The sequence below is a fragment of the Podarcis erhardii genome (assembly GCF_964252035.2).
Source record: "Podarcis erhardii genome assembly, chromosome: 15".
Lineage (NCBI taxonomy): Eukaryota > Metazoa > Chordata > Lepidosauria > Squamata > Lacertidae > Podarcis > Podarcis erhardii.
The window spans coordinates 26,676,045-26,691,324 of NC_138505.1; the positions used below are offsets into that span (position 1 = coordinate 26,676,045).

Here is a 15,280-nt window from a genome sequence, read left to right on the forward strand (position 1 = left end):
TTCCATGGGTAATATTTAACTGTTGCAAACGTCTAAATGCATCACCACATATTGAGCACAATCCTGCAGGAAGTCCTCCCATGCAAATCCCACTGAAACAAACAGGGCTCTGGGCCCTTGCATGGCATTTATTTAAATGGGTATTCTACAGGAGAACTTCTCAGAAGAATGTGCCCATTGGCTTTGGAGAATTCTGCAGTTCTCTTTTTAATTAACCTTCTCATGAATTTATACCACACTCTCAACAGGTTCACAGGGTGACTTGCAAATAATTCAAAATACAGAGGAGGCAGCAAATGTAAAGGCAAAAACATTAACATGATAGCAGAAATAAAACAAATACAAAAGAGTGTAAAAGCAATCAGCAGAGATAAAAGAGGCAAGATAAAAAGCATGGGAAAATAAAACTCGCTTTGTCTGGTGCAAAAATGAGTTGGAATCATTAAGCTGGAAGTGGCTTTAACATCCTCTAGTCCAGGGGTGGCCAACTCCCAAGAGACTGTGATCTACTCACAGAGTTAAAAACTAGCAGTGATCTACCCACTTTTGGGGGGTTCAGGTCAAAGTTGTTGAGCTTTTTTAAGGGATTTTTTGAGCTTCTTGGGGGGGGGGCAGTGATCTACCGCAGAAGTCCAGTGATCTACTGGTAGATCACGGCCTACCTTTTCTACCTATTGGACGTGCCTGCTCTAGTCCAACCATTTGCCAAAGTGCAAAAAAACCCCCACTCCTACAAGCCCCTAAATTAACATCCAGTTTCTGCTTAAAATCCTCTAATAGAGGAGGTATTGGGGTGAGCCTCCCTAGGGAGAGGATTCTACTGGGAGGGCACCACCACTGAGAAGGCTCCTCTCCAGGTAACTGCCTACCAAATCTGATAGCTTGACAGATCACATCAAGAGAAATATAAGTTAAAGTCTATTATAGACACTGACATTTGAATCAGCAACTTGAGTTTATTAAATACAGTGGTACCTCAGGTTACATACGCTTCAGGTTACATACACTTCAGGTTACAGACTCCGCTAACCCAGAAATAGTACCTCGGGTTAAGAACTTTGCTTCAGGATGAGAACAGAAATCATGCTCCGGCAGCGCAGCGGCTGCAGGAGGCCCCATTAGCTGAAGTGGTGCTTCAGGTTAAGAACAGTTTCAGGTTAAGGACGGACCTCCGGAACAAATTAAGTACCTAACCCAAGGTACCACTGTAAATCCTCCAAGAATTTTTTAAATCCATTTTTAAAACCATTCACGTTGGTGGTCTTTACTAAATCCTGTGGTAGAGAATTCAATCATTTCTTAGAATGAATTGTTGTTAAAGATGTTAATCTTCTCTTATCAATATGCCCATTTCTATTTGTATTTCCTGTGAAGGAAGTTCAACCAATCTTAATGGAATTTCTATGCAAATGTGCATGGGACTGCCAGTTTATTTATTTAAAATATTTTTAGCCACTCCTCATCACAAAAGCCATTGTAGAGCAGGAAGCTGACCAATGAAACCTGCATTATGAACAAACACAATAGTTCTGGAGAAACCCCCCCCCCCCATACTCTGTTTATAGGATGCACCAAAAGGCACCATCTTGGAAGATTTATGCCACTGTGAGAAAAAGGAGGAAGTGCCTTTAAGAGGATCCAAGATGCCTGTGATTTTGCAAGTACGTTTAACCAGACTTGTTTTTTAAAATCTGCTGCTCAGCTAAAGTGGAGAAAGTTGTAACAGAGAAAAAAATATTAAAGAAAGTAATGGAAAAAACACTGCAGCCTCTATGTCCTTGACTTTATATACATTGACAGGTAGTTTCTAGCTGTTATATACACAAATAGAAGGAAACCACCAGTATTTCTACAAGCAGTTTCTTCATATGACATCCTCAAAACTGTGTCAATTTCCAGCAACAATGAGTCCCTATGTAAGATGGGGGAAAGTGAAGAGAAGGCAGTTACCTGCTGTACATATTGTAAAGACAACTTGAACCGAGTCGAAGAAGAAGAACATGACTAAGAGAGACACAGATGCCCCAATGGGAAGGAACAACGCCTGTGTTGAATCAATGGTCTGGATACCTGCAGGAATTTTATTTTATTTTATTAGTTTTTAAAGGAAAGGAAACATTTGTTATTTGGCATCACATGGCACACATTTAGCATTCAGTTGCATTCCTACCTGATGTTCACCCCTCCCCCTTTACAACCAAAGCTTAGGCCTAACTAGGCATGATGTTATATATACTTTTGCAGTTGGTGTGCCCGTGCTTTGTGATGAGGGGAGCTGATAATAATCAGAGATTGCAACAGGCAGTGGAGTTAAACCATTTCCTTTCTTGCTGCAGTCCCAAAGCTGCTATTTGCACTGGGAGAAAATTGCCTCAGGGTGCCAAGGGGAGCTCTCCTCTCAATGCAAACTGCAGCTGCAAAGGAGAAATTTTTGTCAGGATTGTGGCAGGACAGGAAAGGAAAAAATTCTGCCCACTTCCTTCTGCGATCCCAATAATACTCCCCACCATGCCACCCAAAGACAGAAAGCGCATAACCACCCAAAGACAGAAAGCGCATAACAGAAAGCGCATAACCCCACCCACCCACCCACCCTCAAAGCATACTGTCAGTGTTCATCAAATACACAGATTGGGTCTTGCCTGCATCAGGTGCGCTTACATGTACCTCTCAGACATGTTTAAATTGGGCATAAGCTCCACAGAAGACAATGAGTCTTGCTTCAGAGTAAAGTTGCATAGGATTGCACTATTGGTCTCTACTCTAAAGAAAAGGCAATGGAAATTGGAGAAGCAGAAAAAGCACACAGTGTATCTTGCATGGAAAAACAGATATAATATTGTATACTGTACTGAAGTGGAAAAAATGTGTGTGCTTGTGAAGCGGGAAAATCTGTGACTCATCAGAGGACTGATTAATGGAGTAGAACAGCAGGTAAAGAAAGACAAATGTGCCTCAGAACTAAAGGAGGTAGCTTTGCCCATCTCTACCAGTTTAGCATTACCTGTCTCAAACAAAACTTTATACTACAGGCACCAATGACAGAACCACTCATCTACAGCACATACACAGTGCAATGCTGAACTTCAAGTCAACAATGCAAAACAAAATGATTTATTACAAGACTTTGTAATCAATTATCCACCCTTCAATTTGGCAGGGCTTGTACAGGACAGCCGTTATGTGGTTCACACCCAGAAGGGGTAGCCATGTTCCAACAGCGGATCACAAGCCTGCAAGACCAAGGTCGGTCCAAGTTCTGCATCCTAAGCTTATGGAGCAAGAAGTCCTTACTGTTATTTGTGCTGTTGCCATTGAAGGGCCCAGATGAGCTGCTGCTGTCCTTTTCTTTGTCTTGATTCTCAAAGTCCATGTTAAGGGACCTACAGACAAAATAATACATGTAAACCTTCTACTTTATATTTGCAGTGGTTATTGAAATTTAATACATAGCTTTGATATAATTTAATGCAAAATTTAATGAGTGTTACTAAGAGGCTGCCCAAAAATTATACCCCCCCTACTTTTCTGCAGAACATTCAGAACAGCTTACAAACATGAAACAGTAAGCAGAAAAAATTACAAAGACAATGTATAAACAGCTGCAACAAAACCTTAAAAGCAGCAAACGTAAGAACAAGCTTAGAAGCAGAAGTCAAAAGGGGGAGAAAAACCATTGAATTCAGCAGAACATTAAAGGCCTGCTAAAATAAAAACATGTATTCAACAGATATCTAAAAGCAAAAAGAAGGGAAGTCTAAGCAGATTATTTATTCATTTCTTTCTTTAAATTGTAAGATTTGTATCGTTCAAATCTATAGACTGTCAGAAGTGGAGTCAAGAACATGATTCCATGAAGTAAATTGATTAGTCGAGTCCAAAGCAAGCATTGAACATGCAGGGATGGAGTGGGTCGCTTGTCCCAAGAGTCTCTCCCCCAGTCCCCCAGTTGACAGTCATCAGTCATCCAACAACCAAAGGTGGAGATAATGCATCTGCATACACATGAAATTGCCTTCAAAAAGAACAGCAAATTCAAAATGCTTTCAGTAATTTTGTGTGTGTGTGTGTGTGTGTGTGCGCGCGCGCACACACACACACACACACACACACACACAGTCTTGCCTGGAAGCTCTGGACGCTTCCCTTCTGGGTCCGTCTGCCAAATAATTCAAAAAACATGTCACTCCATCCCCCTAAACAATCTTAAACCTTCCAGACTGAAAGTGATGTGTAGCTAGAAAGCAAGCCTCCATGCTTTAGGATGAGAACAAATTGGCAAAATGTTCATTTTTTTCTTTAAAATACAGCTTTGGCAAGTCATGATCAAACTGAATGTTGCTTCACCTACCATTTCCACCCCCTTTAGGTACACAGAATATACCTAATATATTATGGTTCTACAAGATTACCTTTAGGGAACATTGCATCAACATACGGCCAGCAATTCATGACTTTTCTTTTGGGGGCGGGGTTGTTATATATACCAAAGAAAATAATCGTACCTGAAGCTACCATAAACTATGAGGAGAATAGAAATTAGGAACGTAGATACTTGACTGGAATCCACAAGGGAGTAAGCCCTGGAAAGGAAGACAGAGAGGCACAGTATATTATTATAGAACCAAGCTGATAAACATTTGTTCAGTTTTTAAATGAGCAAAAACCCAAACAGGTGTCTAAACACAACAGTAAGTTAAACAAGCCAGGAATTTACTCATTTTCTCATTGTTCACCCACTCACATGACTGGATTATCACCAAAGACAGATAACCCAGAGGCACTTTGTTTTAATTCCAGAGAAGCAAACTCAAATAAAAGGTGGGGGCAGGATTTACAGGAGAAGCCTTGTGGCCTGAGGCCAGGACATAGCCATGTGAACTATTCTGATCCACCTTCGGGCACAGAAGGGAAGAAGAACAAGCAACAGCAACTCCTGCAACTAACATGCAAGATTTCAATTAGTCTAAGTCTGAGTAGGACTAGCTTTGGATACAACCCACAAACATGAAGCTGGGGGAAGAGGGAACGATGCCAAGTTACAATTTATGACCAGAAATCTGAACAGTTTTTGGATAAGATTACTTGTTCCCACCTACATAAAAAGGACCACCAGTCACCTATACAATCTCCATATCACTTGGTACAAGACCCAAGCACAGGAATTTCTAAGTCACACCAGCACACATTCCACTCTAGGCAGGAGGCTGCTGACAGAATGCCCTAAATCTAGGTATCCAGTACTTAGGTTATAGGGATCAGTTCTCTCACATGCATAATACAGCAAGGTAACCCGTTTGACCAGAGGAGCTCCACATTAAGCCTAAGCTTCTCTTGCACAATACAATGCCCATGTGAACACGTGTGTTTCGGTTCTAAGTACCCAAACATCTGACAACTGAGCCAACAACATCAGGGCTGCAAGAGTGACACATTATTATTTTTTTTATAAATTTTTATTGGATTTTCACATTTTATAACAACACACACACAGACATATAAATGATTTCATATCCTTACTTTCATAACCCTCTTTCCCTGACTTCCCCCCCCCCATACATCCCAATTTCCATATTAAATTCAGCAAGTTCTTATTTCCTTCCCCAATCCTATTCTTATTATGTTTAAATTTGATTCTTTTTGTTAGGCCCAATTCAATAATCCTTTGCTTATATACATTAGATCCTTATTCTAAGATCAATCAAGATTCTTATACCAAAAATTACCCTTTTTTATATTAAAATATGAATCAACATTATAAAAAAAAAAAAACCAAAAATCCTAAAATTTTAGATTCTACTTTTCCCCTTCCCTCCCTGCCCAGGTATCTGTCCCTTCCAAAATAACTGTCCTCTTCTAAGATCTCTAGCCCGGATTTCTCACGTTGGAGGCCTTTAAGTCTATTTCAGTCTCTCCCTGCCTGTTCTGTTGGTAATCCATTTTATTGGTCTTCAAGTCTCGGGAGGTCTCTTCATCCTTTCTCAGATCAATCCTAGTTAGAAGGACTTGGTGCCAAGGTTCTGCCAAAGGTCCCCAAAGTCCCAAGTCATCAAATCCAGAAAAGAGGAGGAAGCCCCAGTTATATTTCTTTATTTTTTTAACTTCCCATATTTTATTGTGTCCAGCGGCTTCCTCCCTTGCTTTTCTCTCTCCATGACTTGTAATCCAAAGGGCTTCTCTGTTCCTTGGCTGCAAGGAGTCCTGTAAGAAATTTAACATCTGTACTTTCTCCCCTTCGACCTGTTTTTCCTCCAACTCCAAAGATATCTTTTCTGGTTCAGCTGCAGAATCTTCCAGAGTCAATTCCTTCCTTCCATCAGCAGGATTACTTGTCTTAGAGATCAAGGTCATCAACTGTTTATCCATAATCATAGCTTGCTCTTGTAAAGTTCCCACGAGAAAGAAGGCTCTTTCTATTTCTGCTAGTAGTTTTCCTTCTGCAGCCATTGTAATGTCTCCAGTCCCCTCTAGAGGGATTGCCATTGTTAAAGTTCTATACCAACAGTCTTTTTAGCTCGTTATTTACTTTGTTTCCAACCACTTCTAGTTGAATATAACACTTTGTAAATCCAAGAGATATAAAGTAATACAGTTCTCTTAGTCCTGCCGTTTGACAGCTCACTTGACAGCTGTCAAAACCCTGTTCTTTCGCGCTAGGCTGATACAGGGTACTCCCGGGTTCGGGGGGGGGGTACACAGAAATTTTCTGAAACTCTCCTCTTTCCTCCAGCACAGCTTAGAAAAAAACACGACTTGTTCACGTAAATTGATAAAATCTCTGTCAATCTCCAAAAGACACGAGATTATTTCTCTCTGATCTTAGGCTTTCGCTCCTTGCTTTAAATTGTCTGTATGAGGGGGGGTGCGGACTTCCCTTTAGCACATCCCCCCCGGTCGCCAGATTAGGGATAAAATTTCTTTTAAAGTTCGAATTTCCTTTACTCACGGGGTGTTTACTTTCGGTCCAAATGTCGGGAAGAAAGTTGACGCTCTCCGGCAATGGCTTGCGGCTTCACTCCACTGAGGTAGCGGTCTACTCTCAGCACCACGCCACTCCTCGTACCTTCTCCGCAGCCTTTAAAAAGGCTCTTTGACTGTCGAGGAGGGCGCTTAAGGTGCCCACCGAGTCACCAAGTCCACAGGTATCCGCACCTGTGGTTTCTAAGGGTCCCCGCGTCGCCGGCGCGGCAAGACCCGTTCTCAGCGGAGCCGATTCCCCCCGGAGCTCGGAGGGAATCCGCCATTAATCCGATCGCGTCAACCCGGAAGTTCGCAAGAGTGACACATTAATTCCAAAGAAATGAACAGCAATAAAATAAATTCTAATACACAGCAGTAATGGAAATGCAGCATACTGTCGATTCAAAATATACAGTAGACATAATGCCAAGCTTCAGAAGTATGTGCTAAGCTACTTGTTTGGAAACCACTGTGGTGAAATTACATCATGGGTTCTCAGCAGGGTGACCTGATAACCTTCTTTTCTCTGTAACTACATGGGAAAGAAGCCTGATTAAGCCTCACCTGTCAGCAGAAGGGAGTTATCAGGAAGAGGCTGAGCCCCTGGAAACACACAGCCTTCTGTGAGCTGGAATAGAACTAGCTTAGCAGGAGATAATGACTGAGGCAACCTGGGCTGCTGATGAACTGATGGGTTGCCTAAGTGAATGCAGGAGCAGGCACAGCAAGGAATGACAAAGTACGCTTGCTTGTTTATTTCTCTTAGGCAGACACTCAAGAGAGAAAGCATAGGATGGTTGCAATCACCCTGCAAGAGCCACAATAGTAAGGATGACTGTGTTTACAATAAAAAATGTATATTACAGATTGATGAGCAATGGCAAGGAAAACAAACCCATTGGTTAAGCAACTTCTGTTCAGCAGACATGCAACATTCTTTAGAACATACTGCATAGCCGCCCCCCCCCCCACACTCCTGCTAGCTTTCTACCTGTATACCTATTGTTTTTATTTATTGAGTTATTTTAAAAACTTTTGATTACGCAGATCAATAACGGGGAGCGTTAACTACCCTGCCTCTTCCACATGTTGCTGAACTTGCACAGGTGCCTTACTTGCTTATTACCAAGACACTTTGTCACTTAAGCTGACACAGTGCTTCAGCTGGGACTCTCCACACAAATGAAGAATGAGGTCTCTTTGTACTTGCAAGGTTGGCTCTCTTGCTACCTTACCCTAAACATATAGCCATGGCTAGCTTTTCCCAACTAGTACTGTAGTAAGATTGAAGGGCTCATATACGGAAATGAAATGAGTAGAAATTCAGAAGAGGCAATTAGGTCAGTTCAGTCAATGTGAATGTAAAGTTTTGTCAGAAGTGGACAGTGGGTGGTGATTTAGTGGGGATTAAGGTGAGAATGTGGGCAGTTAAGGCCCTTTCTGGGAATGTTATGATCCAAATCCCTCTACAACATGCCTCAATGCAACTTTTTGTAAGTTACACTCTAGGTTGTTTTTTAAAACAGGGAAAAAACCTGAACTAAAAGTTGAACGTTTAACTTGGACTGAGGCCTGCACTCAAGTTTACATGCTGCACTTAATAACCCAAACAGAGCCAACACTGAGCTTGAACAGAAAGCTAAACCTACATGTTTTTATTATAAACTGGCTTTTCCTCTAGCTAGGTTTGCACTGTAGAATTATACACTGTTTTTACCCTAATCTTCAAAATTAAATTTAATCTAGATTTCTGGTAGGTGCAGGCACTCAAGACTGCAATTATGGAACTATCTACAACAATTTTGCATCTAAAATTCAGCTCCTGAGTTGTACTTTTTTATGGAATTATCCGCACACACACACACACACACACACACACAGAATTTACCTGCTGGAACACCTTCCCTGTGGAATTGCTTCAGTTTCAGCTAATGTTTTAATAAATAAATATATAATATTTACCTTCTCACAGGATGCCTAACTCACTTGTTACACCTTGATGTTTTGTCACATTACCAAGATTCTGCTTTGGCTGGGGCTCCCCATGTGCTTGAAGAACACTCTTTTCTTAAGCAAGAGGGCAATCTCAGGGTCTTTTAACAATTAAGGCATAGCTAGTGTATGTTCAGTGATCATGAGTATTTATGTTTCCTTTGCATATGAACACACAGATTGGTGAACAACAGGATTGTAAATATATATAAAAATTGTCCAGTAGCACCTTAGAGACCAACAAAGTTTGCTCTTGGTATAAGCTTTCGTGTGCATGCACATGAAAGCTTATACCAAGAACAAACTTAGTTGGTCTCTAAGGGCTACTGGACATTTTTTTATTTTTTTATATATTTTTGACTGCGTCAGACCAACACGGCTACCTGCCTGAAACAGGATTCTAGTTAAGAGCAGAGAAGACCAAAGTCTAAAGTCTGCCCACCTCTGGTGTTAGACTCTGTTAGCTACTTTGTAAAAAATGTTCTGTGACCTTATAAGAGCTTTAATGTATTCCTTTCCTCCCACCCTAAATAGTACTCCCACCCTAAATATTAAGTGTTTCTCCATAAAAGGTGCCACCAATGGCTGCCTGGGCAAAGAATAGCTGAACAGTGAAAAGAGAAGTTCACAATGTGCTGCTCTATCCCAGGGAAGACCCCCTGGATGATGGTGGCTTGCTAATGACAGAAGGGGGAAGAGTGCTACACAGCCCCCGCGTGGGGCATGCCCAGAGACACACAACAAGCACTGTTCTGCAACAGCTCTGGGTGTCAGCCTCCCATGTTTTACAATGACCTCATTCTTGTCTACACAACAACAAACCAAGCAGTTAGCTCTCTAGCCTGTCACAGACAGCTCCACAGATCTTTACCTACAGAACAATTCCAAGAATGACTCTGCTTCTCACATTGCACAGCTACATGGCTCCAAAGTTTTCCAACATGAAAAATATGTCCTTCCAGACATTTCAACTCGACCTTTCTAGCAGTGCACAATGAAAATGGACAATGTCAGAATGAATAGTAGGCAGAGAAAGAGCAGCTGCTAGGGTCAAATAGCTAGCCAGTTAGCTAGTTGGGGGGTGGGAGAGCGCTTCCAGAACAAATTAAACCATGTTACAGCCTTACAAATAAGTTCACTGAAGTTTCTAGCCCACAAACATTTTTACTGATGGCCTGAATTGTAGGGGGAAACAAAACAAACACTTCTCTCATTTACAAATGTTTCCATGCCTACTCAACTAGAGGTAAAACAGTCAACTGAGCAAATGGTTACTTGTTTGCCACACTGGTAAATATCAATTTCCAAATTCCCCCTTGGACATACAGAACTATCAGTGCTCATCCTGGCCCTTACTAGCACGAGACATCCAAACCACCACACAGGGGATAGTAACTGGCAGCCCTACACCAAATCTGTTGAAATCTGTGTCTGACTGTCACAAGTGGTTTTCTATTACAAATAAACAAACTGGGGGAGGGGGGAAATCCTATGCAAATAAGGGCAATTTGAGGGGGAAAGGTTTTGCAGCCCATTGTGATAGCAGCCTGAGAGGTTAAGTGGACCAACTGCATCAAAGGGGTTAAGAAGTTCCACTACTTCTCTAAAAATTAACTATTTTGCAGATATTGTTCATTTGTTTCCAAGCATCTCTCTGATATCATGAAACATTTTGTTTTGTTTTTTTAATGAAAACAGTTTCCAGGTTTTGGTAACAGTTGTCAAACTCTGCAGATCTGCTATATTCTGCAAAGCATAGTTTGGGGACTGGGGAGAAGATCCCACAAACAAAACTGAATGGGGAGGCAAGTCTCAGAATGTCTTACATTTTCGATATCCATTAGCAGCTCTATCCTGGCTATCCAGGCAAGTTGGTCCTTTCATAGAAGTCCTGGAGTATCCCATTTGCTATTCTCCCTCTCCACACCCCTCCACCCCACATTTTTGTCCCACATTTTGACCACAAGGATGATCCCACAAGGCAGCTATAAAATTCCAAAATTACAACAATAAAACAAAACAAAACAAAACAAGTTAAAACCAGACAAACCAGAAGTTTCGTCATGCTGTGGCTCATGCACCCAAAGCCATATTCTAAGAATAGCAAAGTAATTAATCCTACAAACGCACATTGGGGGGGGGGGCCATGTAGCAAAAATTAAATAAATTACAATTATATATTTGCAGGTTTCCCACAGGCTTCTGGTTGGCCACTGTGAGAACAAGAGTGCCAGCTGGGTTGGACAGGCCCCCTTTGGCTGGATCCAGCTGAAGGACTCTTATGTACGTCTCTGTATACACAACCCACCTCTATTGGTACTTGCATTAAAAGTCATTTGTGCAGAACATTCTCACTTAAATGATTACTATGGGTTATCTTGAGACATGGGAAATTATTGTACAGGCAACAACCAATTAACGTTCATCCAAAAGACGCACAGTGCTGCACACACGCACAGTGCTGTAGTAACCCAAAAACATCACTCAACATTTCACAAAAAGGGTGGAATGGGGGCATGGCAGGGGGAAAGGGGGCAGGGCTGAATATAGCTGAATACACTTATACATGCTCCTCCAAAGCACACAGGGGCCAGGAACAGAACTCCTGCACAAAATAGTTGTTGACTGTATTAGTGTAGTGGTGGACTTGTAGCCTTCTCCTTGCTGCTTGACTCCACTCCTATCACCCAACCACTCACCATGCAGGCTGGGGCTGATAGAAGTTGGAGTCCCAATTAATATCTGGAGACCAGACACAGGTCCCCCCCACCCCTGATGATTTCCTATACAGTATTTACTTCATCACCTTAGAACTGTTTCTATATACCCAGCATCATTAATGTGTGTTGTGCTTTACAAGTATAACAGCAAAACAGCAGGTGCCCATCTATGCTTTGACAGTGAGAAGGACAACAAAGAAGGGAGAGAGATGCACAGCAAGAAGCAACTGTAAGAAAATCCAGTTACACACACACTTATACACTAGGAATATGTGGAAACTACTGTGACAGTAAATCCAATGTGCAAGCATAAATGAAGGCTTTGGGCTTTGTTACAAGTGAGCTGCCAAAAGTGGGAAATAAATATTATAAATACTTAAATTAGGGCAGTCCAACTTTTCATACCAAGTGGACCTCAAGAGTACTTCGACACAGGACCTGTGGGCCACACACTGCCTTGTCACATGGAGAGGAAAGGCCAACATTTGATATACTCCCCAGCCTTCATGCTGCCTTCCCAAAGTCAGCTATGGAAGGTGCTGGGCTTTGGGAAGGAGGTGTGAGGCTCTGGCAGAGTCCTGGAGTCTTCCCATCTCCTTCCCAAAGCTGGGAAAGCACTTTAGGAAGGAGGCAGAAGGACTCTAGAAACCTGTAAGAGTCCTTACACCTCCTTCAAGGGCTATGCGGGGCAAGGCTCAAAAGTTGTTCACTATGCCGCAAAAGGCTCTCATCCCTTCCCTTACCTCACCTGGCACAATAATCCAACCACTACAGCAAAGGAAAAACTGCAAGCAGGCAGGCAGACATCAAGCCCAACAGCTAGAATGTCCTTCAGAAAGATGCTATAGCCACCATGATCTATGGTCAGGTCTTCAAGCTCCCTGTCTTTCTCCTGCTCTCCTGCAATGGCTAGGTTGCTGTAGTCCAGATGAGAATCCAGCCACCACCCTGCTAGGAAAACGAGAGAGCAGAGCCAAGATGCTTGCCACATCAGGCACCCCTGTTGCTGCTTCTACACACCCATCAGCCTCAACCACAACCCTCAATCAGCTAGATCACAATCTCAATTTCACTTAAATATCTGTCACATCAGGCAAATGATGCAAATACAACTCAGTGCTCTGTTTCATCCTGCACTTTTTGTACTCATGGAAGGAGTGGTGCCAGAAGGCAAAAAGTTTCAGAAAATGCAACAGGAGCATATTCATTTGTCAAGTGCTTGGGCCACCAGGCTCTACTCCTGGGCTAGCAGCCATCTGAGTACAGTGGTACCTCGGGTTAAGTACTTAATTCGTTCTGGAGGCCTGTACTTAACCTGAAACTGTTCTTAACCTGAAGCACCACTTTAGCTAATGGGGCCTCCTCCTGCTGCTGCTGCGCCGCCGGAGCACGATTTCTGTTCTCACCCTGAAGCGAAGTTCTTAACCTGAAGCATTATTTCTGGGTTAGCGGAGTCTGTAACCTGAAGCATATGTAACCTGAAGCGTATGTAACCTGAGGTACCACTGTATTTTTTCCATGTGGTGCACAGTCCCTTTTTTTCTATCTGTAGAAGGGGAACGGATAGCAATGGAGCACACAAGAAGGTGCTCATGCAGCTACAAGCCTCTGAGTTCCCCCTTACCCATTCCACTGTCATAGCGGGAGAGGGGCTGACTTTTTAAATCTTTGAGCTGTAGCTGGAAGTAGTGAACTCCAATGTGAAGGGGCCCAGGGGTATTTCCAGAAAGACACGATCAACCTAAGATGCAGACTTTTAGTCTTAAAGAGCCAGTACTCATCGGGTTGCCAAAGACAAGTGGCTACTTACAAGTCTGCGTTAGCCTAACGTACCACCCTTTGCCATAACTATTCCTATTGCTTAGGGTGAAATACACAATGTAGCCAGCCTATGTTTTAAAATGAATTACTGGGAGAAAAAAGTACAAGCACACAAACTTTCTCCAGTGGCTTTTCACTTTAAAGATACAATTACAATATGTTTTCACAAAGCTCTGGTTACCATATGCACACACCAAAACCTAGCATTTGTGCTAAGCCCATCCTGTCAGTACAGTTAAAAATATTTTGGTGGTTTTTACTGTCTATTCTTGCAACTGACTTCTTCAGGACAGAGTTCTTTTCAGTGGAAGTCAGACACTGGCAATCTGATATAGCTAGAATGGGAGCGAAGGAGGCAAAATCTTAAAGGCCGCAAAAAACTTCTTAGGAGGGGCAAATGCAAGCCACAGGTTAGGCACCTGATTAACAGTAACTGCATCTGTTTTCATGGGGAAATAGTGTTTGTTAGCTGATTGGCGACATTATAGAGAAATAGCGTACACAAAGCTAGTGAACAAATATAGCACATAACACAGGCTTACAGATCATGCTGTACTTTCTCAACAGATGTTTTAATTTCTAACAAAATAGGAACGGACAAAAACATGAAGGGACAGCTAATTATCTAAGGCAATTACCATGGCATCCTAAAAATAGATATCTGTTAGTTATCAAGTTCAATGAAAACTCTCTGATCATTTTACTGCATTCTGTCATTATCTATTACAGGAATTCATATCTCGCCCTTCCAATAGATCCCAATGATGGCTTAAAATACCACTGGGGCATCCAGTAGTCTTTCCTCCAATGACTGATCATGTCTATTCTTTCAGCTTCAGCAACCCTTCTAGCTGCTCTCAGTCTAGCCAAGATAACACTGCCCATCTCTGCTCTTAACTCAAATCATCATACTACAGTCAGTCTCATCACATATCTCTTTATGAATTCTGTGATTCTCTGTTTTCTGTCAAAGGTTCTCACACATCTCTATTTATATAACTCATGGCAAAAATGCCCAACAGCAGGACATTTCAATGTCTGATTAGTCATTTGCTTGAGGCTACAGTACACACTGCCTTTGGTACACTGTCAGTCGCTGGACATCTAGTCAACCAGGTGATAGCAAATATGTCTTCCCTTAAATGTCAGCCCTGGCTAAGGTGGGGAGAAGCACACATGTGGTTCATTCTAACCTGCAAAGCAATTTGTTCTTCTGTGGTAATGGTACAGAGCATCGTTTTGCTGGCATGGTTTTCTAAAGAAATGAAGATGTTGTGAGACAGACTGACATCCCATAGTTATTAGAGTCAAGTCACATTTTCTTTCTGCATCTTTATGGCACATTTGTTCAATAGCTTGATCACATGCAATTGAAGATGTTATACGCCTTCTATGACTCTGAAATGCTATCTCCAGAAAATGGAGTTCTTCACACAGTCAGGTTTACATTTCCAGACAATGTGATGGAATACACCTGACAGTTAAAAAAAAATATCAATCAATAATCATATTATAGCATTGTAAAGGTATTCATTCATACAATTTATATTCCATCCTCCATCAATACCATTGTTCCCATCAGAATGCTACATGACACTATCATGAATAGGAGAAAAATGCAAAGTTCAAGTGGAAAAACACAAAAGGCAAAATGATTTCAACTGCTATGTTAAAAAACACAAAAAGTTTGGTTCTCTCACCAGATTATGGTATTTCAGAGGTTAAAACTAGAACTTTAAATTAGGCCCAGAAAAGGACAGGCATAATGTGATCATAAAGTCTAGCCT

At 41.8% G+C, this 15,280-nt stretch overlaps 1 protein-coding gene across 3 annotated transcripts in view; it reads right to left on the reverse strand.

Annotated features, from left to right (window-relative positions):
- The window catches only part of SPPL3 (signal peptide peptidase like 3), a 40,407-nt gene that overhangs the window by 11,809 nt on the left and 13,318 nt on the right, over positions 1–15,280 (reverse strand). For all 3 annotated transcript variants that reach the window (XM_081842025.1, XM_081842024.1, XM_081842026.1), the window contains exons 2-4: positions 4,506–4,583; positions 3,295–3,383; positions 1,951–2,070 (exon numbers count right to left, since the gene is read on the reverse strand). In XM_081842025.1, coding sequence (XP_081698151.1) covers positions 1,951–2,070; positions 3,295–3,383; positions 4,506–4,583 — 287 coding nt within the window. The remainder of the gene's footprint in view (positions 1–1,950; positions 2,071–3,294; positions 3,384–4,505; positions 4,584–15,280) is intronic.